Source organism: Cyphomyrmex costatus, unplaced genomic scaffold (assembly GCF_001594065.2).
Source record: "Cyphomyrmex costatus isolate MS0001 unplaced genomic scaffold, Ccosl1.0 scaffold35, whole genome shotgun sequence".
Taxonomy (NCBI): Eukaryota; Metazoa; Arthropoda; class Insecta; order Hymenoptera; family Formicidae; genus Cyphomyrmex; species Cyphomyrmex costatus.
The window spans coordinates 651,024-672,257 of record NW_017277664.1 but is presented as its reverse complement, the minus strand read 5'-3'; the positions used below and the strand labels follow the sequence as shown (position 1 = coordinate 672,257).

Below are 21,234 nucleotides of genomic sequence, written 5' to 3'. Positions count from 1 at the left end.
TGATAAGAAATCCACGCGCTGTTGAATTGCGTAGATTAATCGAAGCAAAAGGGTTCTTTTTACACACCTGTTGTTCTCGAAATTCAAGTCTACTGCTCGCCGTCCGTCTCGTTCGCATCGAATGTATGTCTTGACACGCCTGACTCGAGTCACGATCACGATTGTCACGATATAACGCGCGAATATATGATCGTACGTAAGCTCGCACACCGACTGTATCACGCGCGAACAATCGCCGCAAACATAGGTTCATGCGCTGTGGCGCGTGTGCACGAGCACACATCATTATTTTCCGTTCATGTATTATTTATAAGTGTGTGCGTGTTGATCAGTTAACGATTAACAACTTCGAGACTGCGAACGTGATAGACACAGAAAAAAAAAAAGCAAAAGTTACGGAAAGTGCTGAAGGATGTTTTAAATCGGATAAGACAAAACTGATAAGTTCATTATGTAAAAAAAACAGAGGAAACGTTTTTATTTAACTGAAATACTGTGTCACAGTGTCGATTAACAATTACGTAGTTAAGTACAAACGTATAAATTGCATAATGAAAAATTCCACACACTGATGAGACGTGCACACTGCAGTCGATTGTTTTCAGTTCTACGTAATTACGTTGTCGCAACTTCGTTAGAAGCAGGGTAATTGGACCCGTAATGACACATACAATAGGTCAATATTTTATTCCTGTATTCGGATTGTATTAAAACTTTCTTTCTCGCTTGCGTCAAATATCAAATATGTACCACTTTAAGAGTTTCTAAGGTGTATACTAATTCAATAACAAAAAAAAAAAACAGATTTAACATTTACTCAAGACTAGACTTCGTACTTGGACGGATTGAAATATGTAAATATAAATAATAAATATGTACAACGTGCGTTAAATTATTATTGAGGTACTCGTGCTGTTCATATCTTCTCGTAATTGTGTTCGATCTCGTACTCTCGCGCACATCAAACTGTACTCCAGCACTCCGATTCGAATATTCATCTCGGAGATTTCATTCTTCATCCTCGTGATCATTTTCTTTATATTAATAAGCGGCGCTGTAAATATACATTTTACAATATAATTAGATATTTTAACCACATCGAAATATTTTCTTTTTACATTCTTTGGAGTGGAATCTCACTCTAAAAAGCGAAAATTAAGCCAATTTTGAAAAAGAGAGTAGTTCAATGTCCAATCTTTAAAGCCGAATTTTACAATTAACCCTTAACCGAGGTTTAACTTATTTCTTATCTCTTTCTAATTCTAGAGTTGAAAAAAGATGAGAAACAAATTGAACCTGAGTTCCGTGAGTTATGAAATTAGATCTAAGAACGAGATTTACTCTAAAAAGTTTTAGAATAAATTTATACTTACTTCCGTCAGTCATACTGGAGCCTCTCTCATCCATTTCTCTCTTCACATGTTCCAACTCCTCCACTAATTTATTAAGAACTCGTGTTCGTTCAGTAACACCGCCACTAACATCTCTGTACTGTTCCTTGACTTTCGATAATTCTTCCTAGATTAATTATTACAATTTACTTTGTCATTCTGTATATGTAATTTAATAATACGTATAAAAATTTAATAATATGCATAATTATATTGAAATTAAATATAAAAACATAATATTCAATATAAAATTGAATAACTTACTTGCAACGAGCGGTATTCTGTTAAAGACGGTTCGAGTTGCTTGTTAAGATAAGTTTCCCTAGTCTTAATCTTGTCTAAAGTACTCGCGATATCGGTGTAAATTTTGTTCAAGTGAGCCTTTGTACCGCTTAGATTTGTCGCAATATTCATACGCAATTGTTTCATCTGCTCAAGATGCGCTCTCCAATCTCTTGAATCTGTGATAAAATAAAGTATGCAATAACACTCGTTTTAATTGATTTTTGTTAAAAAATATTTACTACCTGTCTTAATGGTCACTTTCAAACGAGGTAGAACTTTTTCTAATTCTAATTGCCACTCTTCCCTGTTAGTTGTAGATTCTAAAATGCTGTCCAACTTTTGCGTTTCGCTCTAAAACATAAAAAATTTAGTTAATAATTTTAATAATAATATTACGTTATTAAAAATGTTTCTTTCTAAGAATAAACTTTTTCTTACAATATTTTGTCCGTAAATTTTTGTAATATCATCTATATGTAAGATATCTTGATCGTCGTCATCATATTCGGCCATCATTTCCTCTTCCACTTTCTCCAGGATTAACTCCGCGTCGTCATCCTCTATATCCGGTTCTGGAGTAGGTTCATCAGGAGGAATATTTATCCTGTATTAATCATAATTTAAGAATTAATTTAACTTAATAAAAGTTACGATAAAAGTCAATTGTTGTACCTTTTCCATTTGAATTGTGCGATCTTTAAAGCATTATCAGCCAAGTTATCTAAAACGTAAACCGCATGTTCTCCACTGCCCTGCTTTAGTTTATTGGGCGGGAATTCCACAGGTATATCGATTTCTCTGAGATAATCTAAGATCAGAGCTATCGTAGAATTAGGATCATCCGACTCTTGTGGTATTTCAAAATTTTTTCCTGCCTTTTTTATTAGCCATGCAGCCAGGCAAGTGAACATGTAAAACTGTTCGCCCGGATTCGTTGGAACTACGAAGTGATGTCTGTGTATTTTTTAAATGTTTGAGATTATTATCTTATCAGACATTAAATAGAACATACAATATCTTACCTATTAATCGGCTTAATTTTTAATTCTTGTACAAATTCCTCGTCGTAATTTAATAACTTTAATTTCTCTAACAGATCTTCCATTCGAATGTTTATGACATACGATGCCGACGGGGCACTCCCGTCTTCCACGACGATTTTTTGAGTATCTCGAAACATGTCGTTGGCCTTTTCAAATCGTAATGAATCTGTAAAAAAGAAACTAAATTAATTAAAATAAACCCTTTTAATGAAAATACTGAATGTGATTTAATTAAACAGCTCAAATGATAATAATAATTAAGTAAAATAAAAAGTCAAGAAATCAAATCCTTAACTATTAAAATTATAAACTAAAATTGCGCTTAAAATTAATACATGTTACAAAAATTAATCTCTAAATACTTTGGAGAAGTACTCACTTTAAAGAGTAAAAATTGAGGCAGTCTTGAAAAAGTTTTAAAAAAGAATTTTTAATATTTAAGGAAACCTCTACTCAAAAACGAATTTCCTTATACTGAAATTATGGCTAAAATACTGAATGAATTGCATTTAAATTGCAATATTCATAATCAGGAAAGAGGTTTCTGAAGGCTCATACACAGCAATTTGGATAATTATTTAGAATACCCCTCCCCCCTAAAAACGTAATAAAAAATATACTCATTCAATATATTTTCACTCAAAATGAAAGAATCTAGCAAAAAAAATGCGGTGGTTGGCCTCGTGAATCGAGATATTAAGCGTTAAAACTAAGGAAAAAAATTGCCTTTGTGAGCCGTCACAAAATATTATTTGTGTATAAAATTATATTATTAAATCAATAATTAAGCGTTAAAGTTCGAGATTTTAATAGTTAAAATATTTGATATCCCAGCTTGCTGCAGCGCTGTGTATATGTAAGATCTGTTCTTTTTTGAAGATTCTGAACTAGTTCTGAATCAATCAATCAATCTTGGTGATGTAGCCTCGTCCCCGAATTCCTAGCTGGGACGAAATGGCCAGAACTAGTTCTGAAATAGTGCAATAACGAGTAAAACAAACAGCTGTGTTTCTCTTTCTCTCTCTCTCTCTGTCAGTCTAACTTATTGCAGTTATTGTACTCCTAAAAATAAATATTCTCTACCTTAATTACACAAATTCTCTTGGCTATACAAACACAAATTTACTGCTTTAAAAATTAATATAAATTCAATGCTTTAAAAACATCACTGCCTGAAACACACACAAAAATCACTGCTTTAAAGACACAAATTCACTACTATAAAAACAAAAATTCACTGTTTTATACACACAAATTCTTTACATTAGCAGTAAATTTATGTTTCTAAAGCAGTGCATTTTTGTTTTTAAAACAGTGGATTTATGTTTTTAAAGCAGAATTTTTGTATTTTTTAAGTAGTAATTCTTCTAGATTATTAACCGATAGTAACAAGCGCTCACGGATCCGCTTAGCACAGTTGAGTTCAGTTTGCTGACTGTGACCATTTATAAGTCAGGTTGACAGATATTTTAATTTCTACACTCTCGAATACTGTGCTCGAACTTTAACACTTAATATCTCGGCCGCTGCATTTTTTTTGCCAGATTCTTTCATTTTTAGTGAAAATGCGTTGAATGTGTGCATTTTTTTATTAAGATATTAAAGAGGGGAAGGGTATTTCAAATAATTACCAAAGTTTTCAAACTTTTCTGAAAAATCGATAGTTTTCACGACAAAACATCGTGCAGCTGTCAACAAGTTCGACCATCAACGAGATACTATAAAGATGGTCGGCTCTTTAATAGTTGCGTGAGAGCCCCACAAAACTTTTGCTGGATTCACACTGCATCCGATGTGCGTCGTACGACGACTTTGCAACCAATCAGAAAAATCATATCGTCGATGCGAAGCAAAATCCTGTTTTCCAATTGGTTGCAGATTCGTCGTACGACGAAAATCGGATGCAGTGTGAATCCAGCATAACGCATAGTACATAAGGCCGGAATCGCATTGAAAACTGAATTTTGGCTAATCGAAATAATAGGAGCTAAAATTCCTTTATTGATTTACATAAGATGCTCATTGGTCCAGCGGTCTTAAACGGGGAGCACAGACTTTTGCATAACGCATAAAGCATGTGCATAAGGAATTTCATTGGTCCATTTTCTTATGCATGAGTCAATGGACCAATCAAATTGTTTATGTATATGGTTTATGCGTTATGCAAAAGTCTGTGCTCCCCGCTTAAGAGTTAACCGTGGGTTGTGAAACTGCCTTAAGATTTTGAAACGCGCCTTGCGTGCATCGCGTCGTATTTCATTTTTTACAAGAGTGCGAAAGCGTACCACTAGATGGCCATTATCCGAACGTTAAAATTCTGGTATGTCTGATTTTTAGATAATAATTGTAAAATTTATATTAACGACAAGTTAAGATATTTCATGTTGATTGAGATATTTCAAGGAATGCTCGAGACTATGTTTGAATCGTAGCAAACACACTTGAGACATCAGAGAGGGAAGTGATCGATTTCTCGCATGTGCTTTAGAGCTGATGTATTCCGTATATATAACGCCTGGAAAATGTTATCTTGTGGAAGCGTGTGCTAGTGATGGCACAACTGAACATTGATCGCTAACGTAGAGCTATGGCAGATCTGCTCAGTGGGTGTTGTCACGTTGTCGTAAGCTTCAAGTAGCTTTGAGTGTCAGACTCCCGATTGCGCATGCATCTTCGTGGCTTGTCTCTTACGACCACGGATTTGCACGCCTGCACGGTCTGAGTCTTCACGTCACTCCTCGAAGTACCGCGATTTCCAAATTGGGGGGCAATCGAATAGGTCAGACGAGGTAATTTGTCGCTTCCATATGCAGGCACTGCTGATGGCGGTACGCCATTTTTTGCCCTTTAAGTCTTATTTTTATTTATAATATAACTTAGTAGTTTTTTCTAGCTTTTTTTAACTCCAATTTTACTTGTCTCATGAAATCTTTGAATTGACTATTCGAAAAAAAAGCTAGGAACCAAGTAAATTCTTTAATGTTAGGCAGTAAAAAATTCGTGACCTCAACCAGACAATTTTTATTAATAAAAAAAATACATTTAATTTGAATTTATATTAATAGGGAATTAAGTGACTGACAGCTATTTTTATTTTTTTAAAAGAGAAAAAATGTTACACATGTTTATAGACTTCGATTTAAGAAATTAAACTGCGACAATGATTACATTAATCTCTAAGATTGTTTCCAAGTTATGAGAGAATTGATTTAAATTTCAAATAATATCGCACCTCAACAAATGATATAATTGAGAATGTTGTTATATATTTGTAAGAAATTTTCGTTTTTATTTCAAAATACAAAATGCTTCGTCAAGCCTCGATCTTTTTCTGCGTTTCGCTATTAATCTCCGAAGAAATTTGTGTAAAAAGAAGATTCCAATTCCAAACTTCGTCCGGTTCCTTCACTAAATTCTCATTGTACAGTTTGTCTGCAAGGAGAGAAAGGCTGACTCCATCCAATGATGTATACGCAGCATTTTTTACCAGATCAGTATCCAATTCCTCGTACGCAGTCACTCTATTTACGTTGACTCTGAAAATTATACATCACTTGAATTCATCCCGTAATACATTATTAAAAAAAGGAACTTTTTCTTTACTGAAATAAATAATAAGTTAGTCATATGATCATGTAATGTATCATATATAAAATAATAATAATACGACTTAATAAGAATAAAATTCAAAATAAATTAGAAGGGCTCCGAGCCAAGATATATTTCATTTGAAATATAAAAAAATAAAGATAAACAGAGTAAAAATACAAAAATAAAATTATAAACGTTATAAATAGACGTTTCGACATCGATCGGGTCATTATTAATGTTACGTAAATGTATATTATTATGATAAAAACATAATATATAAAATTATAAACATACGTGGTCTGATAAATCGAAAGATATAAAATTTACAAAAATAAATGGTATATATATATATATATATGTATATAAAGTTACTTTGTTCCCTTTATATGTTTAACTGTCGACAGTTTTAAATCCTGATAATGTTCAGCGTTTTGCTGGTTGTCATTATACATGTAATAATTGTCACGGAAAAATATTATTTCTTGAATAACGTGTGAGTCAAAAATTAAAATTAAAACGTAGTCAAACGTGAATCAAATATTAAAATAATATGACACTGTACAATTTATGGTCAATGAAAATATGAGATAAAATGCAACAAAAGTTAAAGATAGACCTTATCTCATCAGTGTTATCGTTATTATAAATAAATATATAATAAATAATATATTATAATTAAAAGAGTAACATACATAACTTCCGTAAAATAAAAATATTTATAATTGTTTACTTTCAGTAATCTTTCTCTCTTTCTATTATAAAGAGAATAGACTAATTATTATATTTTGTGTAAATTATAACTATGAATTACCTACCTATGCAAATTTCATACACAAGAATTTTATTATAATTTTTTTCATAGAAATCTGAAATAAATTAAAATAAAAACAAAAAATACTTACGTAGGAGCACTTGCAATGTCAGATGAGATATTATCTTCCTGAATTTCATCCAAATCTGGTATAACTGGAATATCTACAAATGCAAAGATCAATAATATAAAGAATTAGAATGATAAAGAAATATTTAAATTTTTCTATATCTATTTCTATCACTATTGACAAATTACATTAATAAACAATTGATCTAAATGAGAGATAAAATTATTAATTAAATATAATTGGATAATATACGAGCTCTTAATATTGTTTGTCCCAAATCAGCTCACCATCTTCTTGCTCCTCCTTTTCAATCACTCGAAAACGTTCCCTAAGAAATAGGTTCGTCAATAGCTAGATATATTTAATTATTCGCTTTTATGTATTGTACTCACTGTTCAATGATGTTTGACGTTGTCTTTGATCTGTACAATGAAAAAAGAATTTTTTAACTGGTTGTACTTAAACATTAACAAATTTATTTTAATTCATTCATATATATAATTGTCTAATGTAAAAGGATAAGTAAAAATCAGATAAATAAACAGATAACGCTTTATCACATATATTCAAATAAATATACTCAGAGACAGTAATAAAGCTTTCATTATAGGTAATAGAAAATTTTAACAAATTTTTTTGGATATATTGAACCGTGAGAGTTTAACTAAATGAAAAACATGCCGTAACAGTTAAGCTGGATCTAGGATGCTTCTAATTTATAATTTTGTGTGAATTTATATATTATGTAAGTAGATTCTTAAATGCGCGCCTTTTCTAAATTTAAATTTTTGTTTATTTTTTACGAAAATGTATAAATTTTGAATAAAAAAAGTGAAACTAACTTTTCAAACAATTAATATAAATCAAACACGAGCCTAAAATATAAATATACAATACAAATTTTTGGATGTCCTTTATTTCTTTTTTTAGTGCAATTAACCATTTATGCAGTAAACTTTTTAATCTTTTTCCAAAACACTAGAAGTCAATGAAAGTAAATAGAAGAAATAGATAGTAGAAGTCTGCTGCAATCACAAACAGTGCCATTGTAGATAAATGACAAAATAAAATCTTATTGGATCTGTATTAATAATTTACTTACTTGCCACTTTTTAATTCATCGCCCCAGCCGGTTTTCCTCGACCTAGGTGGAACTATTGGTCTTTGCATAGATATAGACTTTCCGGATGATAAGGAAATAGGACTCTCCAAAGGATCGTCATCAGATTTATTATCTTCCAACAAACTATTCTGACCTGCACGTCTACCTAGACGAGGTAGTAGCTACAAATTGATCAACGCACTTTGTATTTAAATTTAACTGTAATAATTATTTAGAACTCCTTAAAACTATCATATCTTAGATAATTGACACTTTCTCATTGATAATGTAAGAACTATAGGAATTTTTGGGGAAGCTTTTTAAAGACCTACCTTTTTCGAAGTGATCTCAAGATCGTTGGCCCAATCCATCTTTATTTACGCAGAATTAAAACATGCGTCGAAGAATCAGGTGATTGCTCCTGTATTGTAACTTGAGGCACTTTAAGTCAGACTTTACGGTACATTTGACAAGTGTATGGCTGCTGAGCGCTGCTTATATTTGCAAGCGGTATAGCGGTAACCATGACGACCGACCTTATTCCTGCATATACATACATTAGTAGCGACATAATAGATTTTACATGTGTATAGGATAAATATACGTATGTATATATGTGTATTACACGGAAAAATTGAAAATTGCTTGACTTGCTGTGTATATCTTAGAACATATTGATGATTTCAACGTCGAATCGACATCAATTCGATGTCGACTTCATTATCATCTCTCACTGGAATTGGAGCGCCCTGATATTTTTCTAGCAAAAATCTGTGCGAGAGAGAAAGGTAGTAACGGATAAATGTTGGTAAAGCGCATGCGTTTGTTCCTCTTCTATGTTTTTCTTGATATGATTGGTCCAGCTCCAGGTTTCGGAGTAACAGAACAAATGTGGCCAGTGTTTCTCAGACACTTCTAACCTTCCGCAGTGTTCCACAGGAGTCCCCAGAGAAGAGAGGAAGATAGTTGAGACAGGACTACATCGAAAAAGTGTGATCAAAATCTGGTTTCTGGATTAGTACTGGTGGTGCTCGATAGACGGTGTTCGAATACTTCGAATCACAAAACTCCTCTCAAAACCAAACACACACACATTTATCGAATAAACAAAAATTTGTTCTAGAAAGAGAGAGAGAGAGAGAGAGCGCACATAGTTGTTATAATGTTGTTATAGAAATATTAGAACTTAAGATGACTTAATCAAAGTGTAAATTTTATGTTCATGTAAATGCAAACCTTTCGTGTAGAACTTTGAACATTAATTGTTTTATTCTTTCAACCATATGTAATATTCATTATTATTTTTAGCACTTATATGTCTGTCTCAGTTAAACAATTGTTTAATTGGAAAACATGTAGGGCGATCTTTGTTTTAAATTCATGAAACGGGGTATGTCAACATTATCGTAGACTTTATATCACACGCGTGCGCGCACACAAACACACACTTGTCTTATAATCAGTAATAATTCCTATATATATTATATTGTATTGTGTTACATTATTTTATATTATCTTATGTTATATTATATTATCTATTATGTTGGCTTCACTTTTATCATAAGATAAAAAGCATGCTGGGTCTGTCTTATAAGTCTATGATGAAAATTTTTAAGTTCATTTGGGCCAAATAAAAAAATGATCATATTTATAAATAGAATAACATTGAAATAAATTCTTTATTTTCAGGCGACAGATAAATTATTACAAACAATTTTAATATACATTGTATGTTATTTGCAACATTTTTTTTAATTTTATGTAATAATAAATGTTATAAGTTATTGTCGGTTAAATATAATAATTAATGCACAGAATAACAATTTAAGTTATTAGCTTTTTCACTAAAAGAGAAAAATGTAAAAAAAATGTCAACATTATACGGTGTTCCCAAGCGGTCACCCATCCAAGTACTAACCGTACCCAACGTCGCTTGACTTCAGTGATCGGACGAGAACTGGTAATTTCCGACGTGGTATGAACGTTGACGAATGTCGTATTTCTTATTAATGAATGCTATCGTCCATATAATTTTATTATTTCGATAATATTATTTCTAAAATTTTTTATATATTCACAAGCAAAAAACGGGCCACTAAAACAAAAGTAGTACAAATTTTTAATATTTTCAAACAGCGATAACTGAGTAAAGACCCAGCATGCTTTTTGTCTTATGATAAAAGTGAAGCCAACATAACAGATAATATAATATAACATAAGATAATATAAAATAATGTAATACAATACAATATAATATATATAGGAATTATTACTGATTATAAGACAAGTGTGTGTTTGTGTGCGCGCGCGCGTGTGACATAAAGTCTACGATAATGTTGACATACCCCGTTTCATGAATTTAAAACAAAATGTCGAACGGAAAAGCAGTAATCAAGAATGCTGAAATATTAGAAAAAAGCACGATGCTATTAATAATATGTTATTCAAGTTCTCAAAAATAATATTAAAAAAGATGTCATGCAACTAGAAAGAAAGGATTCATTGAAAAGTATAACTTAAAAATACAACGTGCATTGTGGAACTAATAAATAACAACGTATAATATTCAGCTATAAGATATATGAAACAAGAGATTTTATTTATTTTTACCTTGGTTATAGCTATTTTCCTAAATATAAATTATAAATGAATAATACTTATGTGTGGAACACCATGTAATATTGCACATAATATTTTTATTTCTCGCGTTCTAAAAAAGTAGCTTGGGATTTCGTTAATATCCCATCGCTGCTTAATCAACTAGTAATTGTAACATCTATGTATCATTATGCGAAAAAAGAAAATAATTTTATGTGGCGAATAGCACACGGTATTCTTTATATGATTTTTTTCAACATGGTATATTAATACAAAACTAGAATGTAATATACGAGAAGAGATATATTTAATGAAATAAGAAATAAAATAAATATAAATCTTTCAGACTACTTTCTTTTGGGAACACAATTGAAGTGGAAATCAGGCAAGTTATTGCTCTTTTTTGGTACAATTGCGACAGTATCGTGTGTCTCAATAATCTTTCGCACTTTCCACTTGATGTTGATACTCTTCATCATCCGGATTTATCTCGCAGTCATTGCCGTTATTGGGTATTCTCACTTCGTTATATCTGAAAATATCAAAAATATGTAAGATGAAATACCATTTCTAAAGGATTATATACAAGAGTAAATCATATCGATGATAATAAACATTCTATTATGACTGTTCGATCTTGTTCATTAACGATGCGTACCCTATCAGCTCTGTATGTCTTATTATATAGAGTAGAATTTTCATTATATTTAATTTTAATTCTTAATGTTAATAAACAGGGATAATATACAATCTTGTTATAAAATATCATTTTCTTTGACTTTTATGACGTGAAAAAAGTGATTTTTGGCTACAAAATTTGTCTGTTTACTAACTTTAAACTTTATGAAAATAAAGTCATTTAGATATAATTTTGATAGACTTTTGTGTATTGACTGTTGGGTGAGAGTACGTACCTCGTGAAATCACCCTTACAAAGTCGCCAAGGCAACAAGTCGATCTTGTCGTGCAGCAGAGGTGAGATATCCGGACTGACGATGTACGGTGTGCCGGCGCCGGAGCCACGGGTCAGTAGTTTTCTATTCTCATCGTAGCAACAGTGTTGCACGATAGCGCTCTCACTTTGTTGAGATGCTAGAGTCTGCACGCAATAAATGGCACCAGGTTTGTAGATCTCGAGCCGGTCCTTGTCGTGGCTCACATCGCGCCATCGAAACTTCTTCTTTTGCTTCTCGTCCCAGATCTGGTTGTCGTAGAAGATGGTGTTCGGATACAGGCAAGGACACGCTGGCAAGTCGGCGACGGATCCTGCGGACACGCACACCCACACAAACACACGTCGAACGTCGTCCACGTACTCTCACCAAATGCATTTGGTGAGCTCGATTTATGAAGTTTCGTTTTTACCCGGAAAGGCATTCTCGATCTTCTCCCTGTTGTCCAGCCACTTCTGACAGCGATCTTCATCGTCGAAGCTGCTCATGTCATCAATGGCACTCGAGTTCCACACGTCGGGATTCGACACGTTCGAATTCGATGCATTCGAATTCGACATGTTCAAATTCGACACGTTCGAATTCGGTGCATTCGAGTTCGACATATTCAAATTCGACACGTTCGAAATCGACGTGTTCGAATTCGACGTGTTCGAATTCGACACGTTCGAATTCGACATGTTTGAATTCGACACATTTGAATTCGACACATTTTCTGCAGTATTGTTCTCCAGCGCTTCTTTTAATTTTACCAGGACAGCCTCCAATCCTCCGTGAAACGGATAATTGTCAAAAATTCCGCTATGAGGTATATCGTCCATGACATCGTCGTTTTTGTTCTTGTGATTCCAAACATTAACGCTCTCACGTTCACGCCCTTCCTCATAAAAACTGCTCTCGGGAATTTTTACGACAGGTGGAACGCGATCCGTCTTTCGCCGAGTTCCTTTACCGCTCTTGCGAGGACGATGCGTCGGACGATTTCTGGGCCGCGATCGCGAAGAATTAGTTCTCTGTCTGTGTTTGTTACCAGCTTTTTCCTTGAACGGAACGGATGTCGTCGAATTATCATTGTGTAATTTCGTACAATTTTCCTTACATTCGACATCTCCCGCCTTCGTAGAAACTTGAGCCTGAAAAACAGAAAATGGTGAGTTCAGAAACATTTACTATTGCATCGCGATTATCAGGATACTAAGGCGGGGAGACGCTATTAGCGCTATTTGTGTCATTCTATCTTCATCGTCCATTATATAGATGTGAGACAATGATAGTACCTACACAAATAGCGCTGATAGCGCTTTGCCCGAACGCAGCCTAATTGTAAGTTCTATATGATCCCGAATATAAAATCACGAGTGATTATAATATTAAATCAAACGACGAATTACCTTATATAATTTTCTCTTTCTATATTTTTTTATATTTGTGATAAGACTTAATATTAATTAAGATATTTAAGGGCGGTATTCATAGTCCGTTCTTATTTTAAGACCGTCTTAAATAATGTCTTCAAATGCTAATGCAGCTGTCTGATTGGTTCATGACACCTCAGAACAGAACTTAAGACGATCTTGAATATAAGAAATGACTGTGACTATTATTTTCAATGCCAAATTATGCCGATTAATTGAAATATTTTCTGAAATTAAAAATTTTTTGTAAAGCCTAAAATCACACACGACGTCTTTAATCCTTAATTGTAGCTTAAATACGTATTATATTAGAGGATGTAAGGAGTCTTTTAGGAATACTTTCAAAAATCTGAAAGAAAGGCGCTTTCCTTTTAGGAGATACAGGCTACGGTCTATTTGATACTACGAATGCTTTGAAGCATTTTTTGATTGGTCAATTAGTATAATTCTTTCTTCTGATTGATCAATCAAGAGCTTCGAAGTATTTACAGTGTCAAGTGAATCGCACTCACGCAGGTGCTTTTCGCCGGGAAACACACTGTGACCGATTCATAGTTGATTTTTAGATTTGAAAGAATGTCTTATAAAATGTCATAAACTAATCAGAGAGGGCTACATTACATCTTAAAACATTATATTTAAGACGGTTTTAATAAAAATGAACTATGAATACCGTTACTGTGAATATTTTCCATTTAGTGACACAAGTCAACACAAGTTCTATCTTTATTACTCACTGAATCCTAACAAAGAAAGATGCTTGCACCAGTCACCACCCCGCCTGTGTTTCTACAGTTGGAAAGCACAAACGTCGTTCCATCCCTCTTGGTATTCAACGAATAATAAAAAAACGATACTATATGATCGACTCTATTGCTACATTTATATTTTACATGGCATTTTTAAGTTAAAACCGGCTAATCACGCAGTTATTCCATTCTTCAGAGAAGTAACCGTAGTTTCGATAATTACGAATGTTGTTAAATCCGACTAAGGGTATTGTGTAAAATGTAGTCATATTTTCGTAGAAGGAAAGATAACGATGAATGCAACGAGACACGCAGAATATCTGTTTATCCCGAGCTGCGTAAGTAAATGCGATCACCAGGGGTACGTATCATGCCTCGCGCGTATCAAGTAGCGATCCATCAAAACGGAGAGATCGATGACCGGCGTGACTACGCGCGATATACGTAAAAGGCTGACACGGTCGACAGCGACATCAAAGGACGCCGGCATTTGACGCGTGGATAAGAAGAACGCGGAGGCGGAGAAGAAGAGGGACGACGATCACCGGGAGCGAAGGGGCAGAGCGTTTACTTCTGAGAAACGGCACGCCGCAAGATCGTTTCCCGTCAATGGCGTAGCCGCCTGTTGGTAGCGAGACAGATTTCCGAATACACCGAGCGAAAATGACAAGTGGAGTGGTCAAGTAATAATACAAGAACCAAACCGCGAGTCCTCGCCGCCATGAATACTTTCGGGTAGTTAATGTGCTTGAATTTTTTAATGTGGAAATTTTCAAAACGTTGAAACTGCAAATGTCGTTTGGAACCAATAATTTTTTTACGTGTGAGTTTTTCAAGAAAATCGGGATCTTCAATATTTCGAACAGTTGAAAAAATCAGGAAGTCTTTCTCTTTCTCTTTTAGAAATGTTCAAGCAAATCATTTAAAATTGTTGAAAGTAAAACTATTATCTTTACATTTAATAAGGGGGACGAATTGAAATGATATAATGTAAAGTATTACGAAAGTAAACATCTTTGAATTATTAAAAACTTTCAATATATTTGAGAGTTTGTTTAGATACTTCGGGCTTTTTACAATTTCTTTGTTTCAAATATAATAAAGATTTTCTGCGTTATCCAAAGCGCTTCCATCATATTGTTCTTCTTGAGCTCATTGTTAACTTTAAATATAGATATAGACTTCCGCGAAAATTTTAATGTGTTTTTTAAAACACAGTTGATTATAAAACTCTATTTATGTCTATTGTCTTTGTTAAAGAACTTTTTCCTGAGACAGGAATAAAAATAGAGAAATGGAGAAAGAAAGAAAAACTTGATTAATCACTAACAAATTGGAATTATTATTATAAAGTAATTTATGAAAAAAAAAAATATATATATTAAAAGAGAAGAGAGATAATAATTTGAATAATTAATAATAATATAAGAGTAGGGAAACACACACACATTATAAAATAATGAAGATATTATGGCTTAATAAATTAAAAATAAGATATAATATAAAGGCTACGAGCTCAAAATATATATATTAAATCAATAACAAAACACTACATAAAAAGAATACATCGAGACACTGTAATCGTAATCGAAAGATATTATAAATAAATTATTGCAAAAACAAAAGATTAGTAAACAGACGTTTCAACTTTGCTCGGATCATCTTCAATGTTTAAACGTATAAATTCAAATAATACAACATATATAGCGAACCTTATAAAATAGTGAATTTAATTTTTGCACCCTTCACAGCTGCATTACAAAAGATGTTTGCGATGTTGTAATTAACATTTTGATAATAATCTTATTAAGTCGGAGTTTTAGTAACGTTCAAATAAAATGACTATATAAAAGTAGAGTTTGGTAAATTGATGCAATTGCAATCCATCGCAAAAATTCTTTAGAACGAGATAACAGAAAAACGGAGCTAATCTGCAAACAAGGAACTCGGAATCTGAGAGAAAACGAGATATTAACTTATAATTTTTCAATTATATAAAAAAAAAGATGAAATCAGATGACAGCTTCACCGAGGACAACTCTCCGATCGTAGATGATCTCCGATCGTAGTTTCGAGGAAAGGAATTGTCTTGATCAATCGTTTGACTCATATATACTTACTTCGTCGCAATCCTTGTCGTGCGAAGCCACGAAGATCGAGTGAAAAACTGCCGCGATGCAAATCACGAGCAGCGCTTTCATTTTGTCGCTCTAGGCACCGATCTCGACAGGACAGTGGCGTTCCACTTCTCAGCTATCCTCGACCTTTCGAACATAACTGACGTGCCTTCACAATCGATACCCAAATACACGGCAAATCACTCTCGGGGCATCTGCTCGCTTTGTTTACCATTGGGACGTAACGTCCCGATTTTTCTCGTCGTCGATCCGACGGACGGACGACCGGTTTGACGAACTTGGGGAAAATCAGCGTCTGGTTTAGGTTTGTTTACCAGCCGCATTCCACGCGCGTGCAGGTAACAAATACCGCCGACGTAGATGTACGCGCCGCGGGGAAGCGAGCCGACCGATGACGCGTGATGTAAGACGGACGATAGGCAAAAGAACGAAGAGCTGAGAGGGTTCGGAAAGATCTCGAACGGGGGGGAAAGGTAGGCGCACGCGGCGCACACCGTTCAAAGGCCTACCGCTAGGCGCATAGTTGTGAACCGGTGAAGTCTGTCCCACTGTAACAGCCGGCGATGGAAACGACGGGAAGGTAAAAAAAAGAGAGAGAAGAGGGAGAGAGAACGAGATAGCCTAGCCTGACAGCCCTGATGACGGTGACCCACCCGGGACATCACCGCGTGTCGTCGTTGGATATGCTATGACGTACGCTCGTCTGCATTAACCCTCAATTATGGACGTGGAGTTGCCGCGGGACTCCTGCCACTTATTTCGCAATTTTCTTCATTTTTATCTTTCCTTTTTTTCGAGATAAACAGATGATATTCTCTGTATGGTGAAACGTACAAACGAATGCAGCGACTAATACGAGAGCAATTCCTTTTATTTTTCCTTTTCCTATCATTTTTTTCGACTTATTGTTGGATTAGAGTTAATAAGCTATAAAGCTCGTTTTCTACATATCTTTCTTTGCTTCTTATTGATTTGTTTCTTGTTAGCCTTCCTTTATTTTGCTTTTGATGATCTCATTTGCTCTGCCAATCCCAAAACTTTTCTTATATTCTCTTCCGAATAATAATCGATTTCTCTCTCTCTCTCTTCTCGTCGTAGGACCCTACTAATTAAGTCTTGTAAAGATTCCGTAACATTTATTTATTTTGATCTCGTAAGCTCTGATAATTCAGCTAGTAGCTCATGATAATTTACAGTTGTCACATCGAATCTGTGTATTACCTGTGATCTTCTAAAATTTACCCGTCAAGCGTGATGGAGAAAGAAGGGATGTACTTAAAATCTTTTATCTAAAACTCGAATCTGACAGACTGATGTCAATACCTTGTAACTTTAATTTCGATTTAACTTATTTTTCATATTCTTCTAGTTATAAGAGTTATGTATGTTTCTATCGATGTAGATTAATTTCAATTGCAGTCCAATTTGTTTTTTTTCTAATTTTTATAAGTAGAATGAGATAAAGGATGCTTTCCGATAAGAGACATAGACGACACAGTAAGTGTAAATTGAACTAATATTGATAGAAACGGAGATTAAAAAAGATAAAAAATAAATTAAACCGAGTTTAATCAAAGTTAATCTTATGTTGATAGAAATGAAAGTAGCATTTAGCGTTGATTTATGACAGATAGAAAGTTTCAAATTTCGTTTTGAATACATACGTAGTATATAGTAATGAATTTCCTTGCATCATTATTGTGTCACTACATCCAAATCTTTCAGCAGTCACACGAAGTGCTCCCCAAAATTGTTCGATTACGATTTCTCTTGAGTAGGTATATATAATATACCTATATTTGTGCGTGCGGGAGTGTTTCGCGTGTGTATTACGAAGATCTAAATACAACGGTGGAATGCAGCGGAACGCGTTCCGGCTATTTTTAGCAGGGCCGATTCGAAAATACACCCACTGCGGATTAAATATAGCCAGGGATATGCATGCGTGCACGCGGAATGCACGCGGCGGCACGCGAACGATCTCGGGGTGTCGCGCGGAATGATATGCAAATTCGCACGGTGGTGTCCTCTCAGACTTCGCATTGCTACTCCGAACAATAAGTATTGAAGAATAATCACTCTGAGCGATAAGTAAGACAATCTCAAATATAAGAATCGATTATGAACACCGGCCTTTGGTCGATTTTTGCGTTTGAGATTGTCTTAAGTATACCAATAATAAGCTGCGTACCATTTAATGCTCGCAACGCTCGTGGAATCATTTCATCCTTGTTTGTTCGATATTAAGTTAACTATAAAATTTTCAGATGCATCACAAAACCATCCTTTTCGCTTAATGCAATAAAACCCGTACATGTTTCCTTAAAGAAAATGCTACAAGACGATCTATTATTTATTGCAACTTTTCAAAGAACTACATACGTCAACGAAAATTGAAAAAATTTAAGTAATTAATGCTCGACAATAAATAATTGTATATTTCGTAGAACATACAACGTAAAATATGTCATGTTTAGAGAGAGAAAGAAAGAAAGAAATTACAATACGCTTTTTCAGAGAAATGTATATTTTTTCCATTGTAAATTATGCTTCCACGCATTTTTACGGAAATGAGGAGAGGGGCTGGAGTGTGTGTGTGTGAATGAATATAAAATTAAGACTAAATAATGAGACCCCTCGTGGCCCTCGTTACGCTGGCACGTGTATACTAAAAACGAAGAAGGTCACGGTACACGCGAGGGGGAAACGAAAACAAGCCGGGGTACGAAGTGACGTTTTGTCGAGCGAATACGCCGCGTGATCACGCGTGATCGCCTGTAATTTTGTTCAATCTTGCGAAATTGCGCGATTTCACCGCGGGACAATTATTCAATCGAGATTATTGATCGCGTCTTATTTTACTCAATCTCCTAGGGTCGCAGGTCGAGGCCGATTATGACGTAATAAAAATCCTGTGGGATTTACCGTTGGAAGAAACTGCGCATATTCTTCGCGAATAATCGCAAAAACGATCACGTTTTATTGCCATGCTCTTTTTCTTAATCCTCAGCAACGCCACGTAACGTGGAAATTATTATAGTATTTATACATCTATAATTTTTAAGTGTCCAGAGAAATTTATGTCAATGATTACATTCACGAAAAGCTATTTTAAAACTGTCGTTAGATACTTTAATATAATTGGTTTATACACTTGGATCCAATGAGGAACTAAGAGCAAAACGATCGTATAAAGAATCTTATCTTAACTGCGTCAAAGTGTACAAAACTGCTTAAGTTTTCTGTTCAATGTAACCAAGGTTTCTCATTTATTGGTCGTATAACAAGCAGAAAAATCTTTTATGTGGAATTGAAATGCGTTTTTTTTATTCAAGTATAGGTAATATACACGAGCAACTTGTAGCGATCGAGCGAAGCCCGGCTAGTATAATAAGTGATATCTCTCGCATTCCACGACTGTAATCATTTCTACAATCCGAGAGGCGCTGCGCCCGTCGTTGACGATCGCTGTTGTTGTCAGCCGGTTTGCCTCCGTAAATTATATCCCCGCAATTTTCGCTCCCAACGAAAATAAGTTGGGTGGTTTTCAGTCGAGGACGCGCATCGTGACGGCACAATAAAAAGACTACGACAATGTGCTGTGCATATTTCGCAGAATTAAAATCTGATCTGCAATATTCTTTGCTTTCTGTTCCTTATTTTTTTACTACTTCTTACATTTTACCTTTTGCGTCCTATCTTGATTCTTCGTTTTTGGTTGCTCAAGATAAAAGTTGACAAACATACGTGACAATATAAGATACATGATTGTGTCGAGAACGGTTGCAAAGAGAGAAAAAGGCAAGAAGAAAGAGTATAGCAAGAAATAAAGAGCACATTGTAGATCAGGCTTAATCTCACGAGATTGTTGAGCTTCTTCTTTCGGGAGATTCTCTTCATCTATAATACATATGGAGTGCAAGGGAGGGATTGGCGGGATTCGCGGTGATCATTCGTGTCACAATGAGTATCACTTTATCGCTTGAGTATCATTTTATTCCTTGTTTTTTTTTAAGTTTTTTAAATTTTCGCTATAAATAAATTCGGATTGTGATGTGTTGGTGTTTATATATGTACACGCATAGTTGGGCATCACTCGCGTCTAATTCTACGTTTACAATTATTAGCTATAATTTAACGGCGCCACAGTATATTATCTCCTCTCTCTAACAGTGTACTAATCAGATATACTTTATTAATCATACATGTTATTAATTCTACACGTGATACTACTAGCACTTGGGAATGTTCTTATATACAAAAGTAGCTGCGAATGGCGTGTCGATTACAGAATCATCACCTTCGGGACTAACAACGTTAAGAAAATTCTCCATTAATTCATTAAAGTCCGTAATTATATAAGACTTGAGTTAGTAAAAAAGATCACGTATTATGAAAATGTTCGGAATGAGTTCCGATCTAAATTAATCTGTTTTCCTAAGAAAAAAATAGCATAATATAAATATACTCTCTAAATTTGTAGTGAAAAATCTCACTTTAAAGAATTTTCATTCTTTTCCAAGAATGATAGAATTTTCAATTTTTAAAAATAAGATTTAATTCTTTGGAGTAAAACTCCATTTCAAAAAATTTAAAGAGTAAGGAATAAATGAACAATGTCAATTGGAATCCAGTCCAATTCCATAAATAATACGTGCTCAAGCCGCTGTTGTATCGAACTCTTCAATGAAACAGTCAAATAGGAGAATCAAGCGCCATCGATCAATAGCCTGACTATTATTTACAATGAGAACGAATTACTTCATAATTCTTTAGCTGCCAGAAAAATGAGCTAACCATCAACTTGTTTATTCTATGCAAATTATGGAAACATTGTTCTTCAAAACTTTATCTCCATCTTGTGTATTACAATACAAATCTCCATTTCTACTTCGATAGCTTATTGTTATAGCGATAGTTTTCTTTAGCGCAACAGAAAAGAATTGATCACGAATGAGATCTAACAAGCCTAGACTTATTTTCTCTATATTTACCTCTTTCTTCCCTCCTTTAGGAGGAAATCACTGTTTTCTTCACACACATCAGCGTTCGATCATGGCCGTCTCCTCGGAATTAGGTTTCCCTCTC

At 34.2% G+C, this 21,234-nt stretch overlaps 3 protein-coding genes across 5 annotated transcripts; all 3 read right to left on the bottom strand.

The window, feature by feature from the left end:
- Positions 1–583: 583 nt before the first annotated feature.
- Positions 584–4,362, bottom strand: IFT57 (intraflagellar transport 57). 2 transcript variants are annotated; one of them, XM_018542877.1, is made up of 8 exons: positions 4,351–4,362; positions 2,699–2,885; positions 2,349–2,630; positions 2,115–2,280; positions 1,919–2,027; positions 1,656–1,852; positions 1,374–1,518; positions 584–1,054 (listed from the first exon to the last, which is right to left on the bottom strand). In XM_018542877.1, the coding sequence occupies exons 2-8, from the start codon at positions 2,854–2,856 to the stop codon at positions 888–890; spliced, it is 1,224 nt and encodes a 407-aa protein (XP_018398379.1). In that variant the 5' UTR covers positions 2,857–2,885; positions 4,351–4,362; the 3' UTR covers positions 584–887. The 2 variants fall into 2 exon arrangements, with proteins under 2 accessions (XP_018398379.1, XP_018398380.1); XM_018542878.1 differs by lacking the exon at positions 4,351–4,362 and having other exon boundaries at positions 2,349–2,616; positions 2,699–2,735.
- Positions 4,363–5,878: 1,516 nt separating this feature from the next.
- IFT43 (intraflagellar transport 43) lies at positions 5,879–9,435 on the bottom strand. 2 transcript variants are annotated; one of them, XM_018542899.1, is made up of 7 exons: positions 8,919–9,435; positions 8,626–8,836; positions 8,294–8,475; positions 7,584–7,613; positions 7,479–7,519; positions 7,213–7,285; positions 5,879–6,255 (listed from the first exon to the last, which is right to left on the bottom strand). In XM_018542899.1, the coding sequence occupies exons 2-7, from the start codon at positions 8,662–8,664 to the stop codon at positions 6,033–6,035; spliced, it is 588 nt and encodes a 195-aa protein (XP_018398401.1). In that variant the 5' UTR covers positions 8,665–8,836; positions 8,919–9,435; the 3' UTR covers positions 5,879–6,032. The 2 variants fall into 2 exon arrangements, with proteins under 2 accessions (XP_018398401.1, XP_018398402.1); XM_018542900.1 differs by lacking the exon at positions 8,919–9,435 and having other exon boundaries at positions 8,626–8,906.
- A 1,888-nt stretch (positions 9,436–11,323) lies between these two features.
- LOC108776326 (uncharacterized) lies at positions 11,324–16,209 on the bottom strand. Its single transcript, XM_018542909.1, has 5 exons — positions 16,129–16,209; positions 12,523–12,977; positions 12,257–12,345; positions 11,806–12,157; positions 11,324–11,423 (listed from the first exon to the last, which is right to left on the bottom strand). Exons 1-5 carry the CDS (start codon positions 16,207–16,209, stop codon positions 11,324–11,326), a joined length of 1,077 nt encoding a protein of 358 aa, XP_018398411.1.
- Positions 16,210–21,234: the final 5,025 nt, after the last annotated feature.

Excerpts from the sequence above, each read along its gene's own strand:
- IFT57 (XM_018542877.1), bottom strand. The coding sequence starts at position 2,856 with ATGTTTCGAGATACTCAAAAAATCGTCGTGGAAGACGGGAGTGCCCCG. Across the intron at positions 1,519-1,655 it reads CAGAATACCGCTCGTTGCAA|GAAGAATTATCGAAAGTCAA; the intron begins GTAAGTTATTCA and ends TAATTAATCTAG. Across the intron at positions 1,055-1,373 it reads CTCCAGTATGACTGACGGAA|CGCCGCTTATTAATATAAAG; the intron begins GTAAGTATAAAT and ends GTATATTTACAG.
- IFT43 (XM_018542899.1), bottom strand. The coding sequence starts at position 8,664 with ATGGATTGGGCCAACGATCTTGAGATCACTTCGAAAAAG. Across the intron at positions 7,614-8,293 it reads GATGAATTAAAAAGTGGCAA|ATCAAAGACAACGTCAAACA; the intron begins GTAAGTAAATTA and ends TTCATTGTACAG. Across the intron at positions 7,286-7,478 it reads AAAGGAGGAGCAAGAAGATG|ATATTCCAGTTATACCAGAT; the intron begins GTGAGCTGATTT and ends TTGCATTTGTAG.
- LOC108776326 (XM_018542909.1), bottom strand. The coding sequence starts at position 16,209 with ATGAAAGCGCTGCTCGTGATTTGCATCGCGGCAGTTTTTCACTCGATC. Across the intron at positions 12,158-12,256 it reads GATCGAGAATGCCTTTCCGG|GATCCGTCGCCGACTTGCCA; the intron begins GTAAAAACGAAA and ends GCGTGTCCGCAG. Across the intron at positions 11,424-11,805 it reads TGTAAGGGTGATTTCACGAG|ATATAACGAAGTGAGAATAC; the intron begins GTACGTACTCTC and ends TGATATTTTCAG.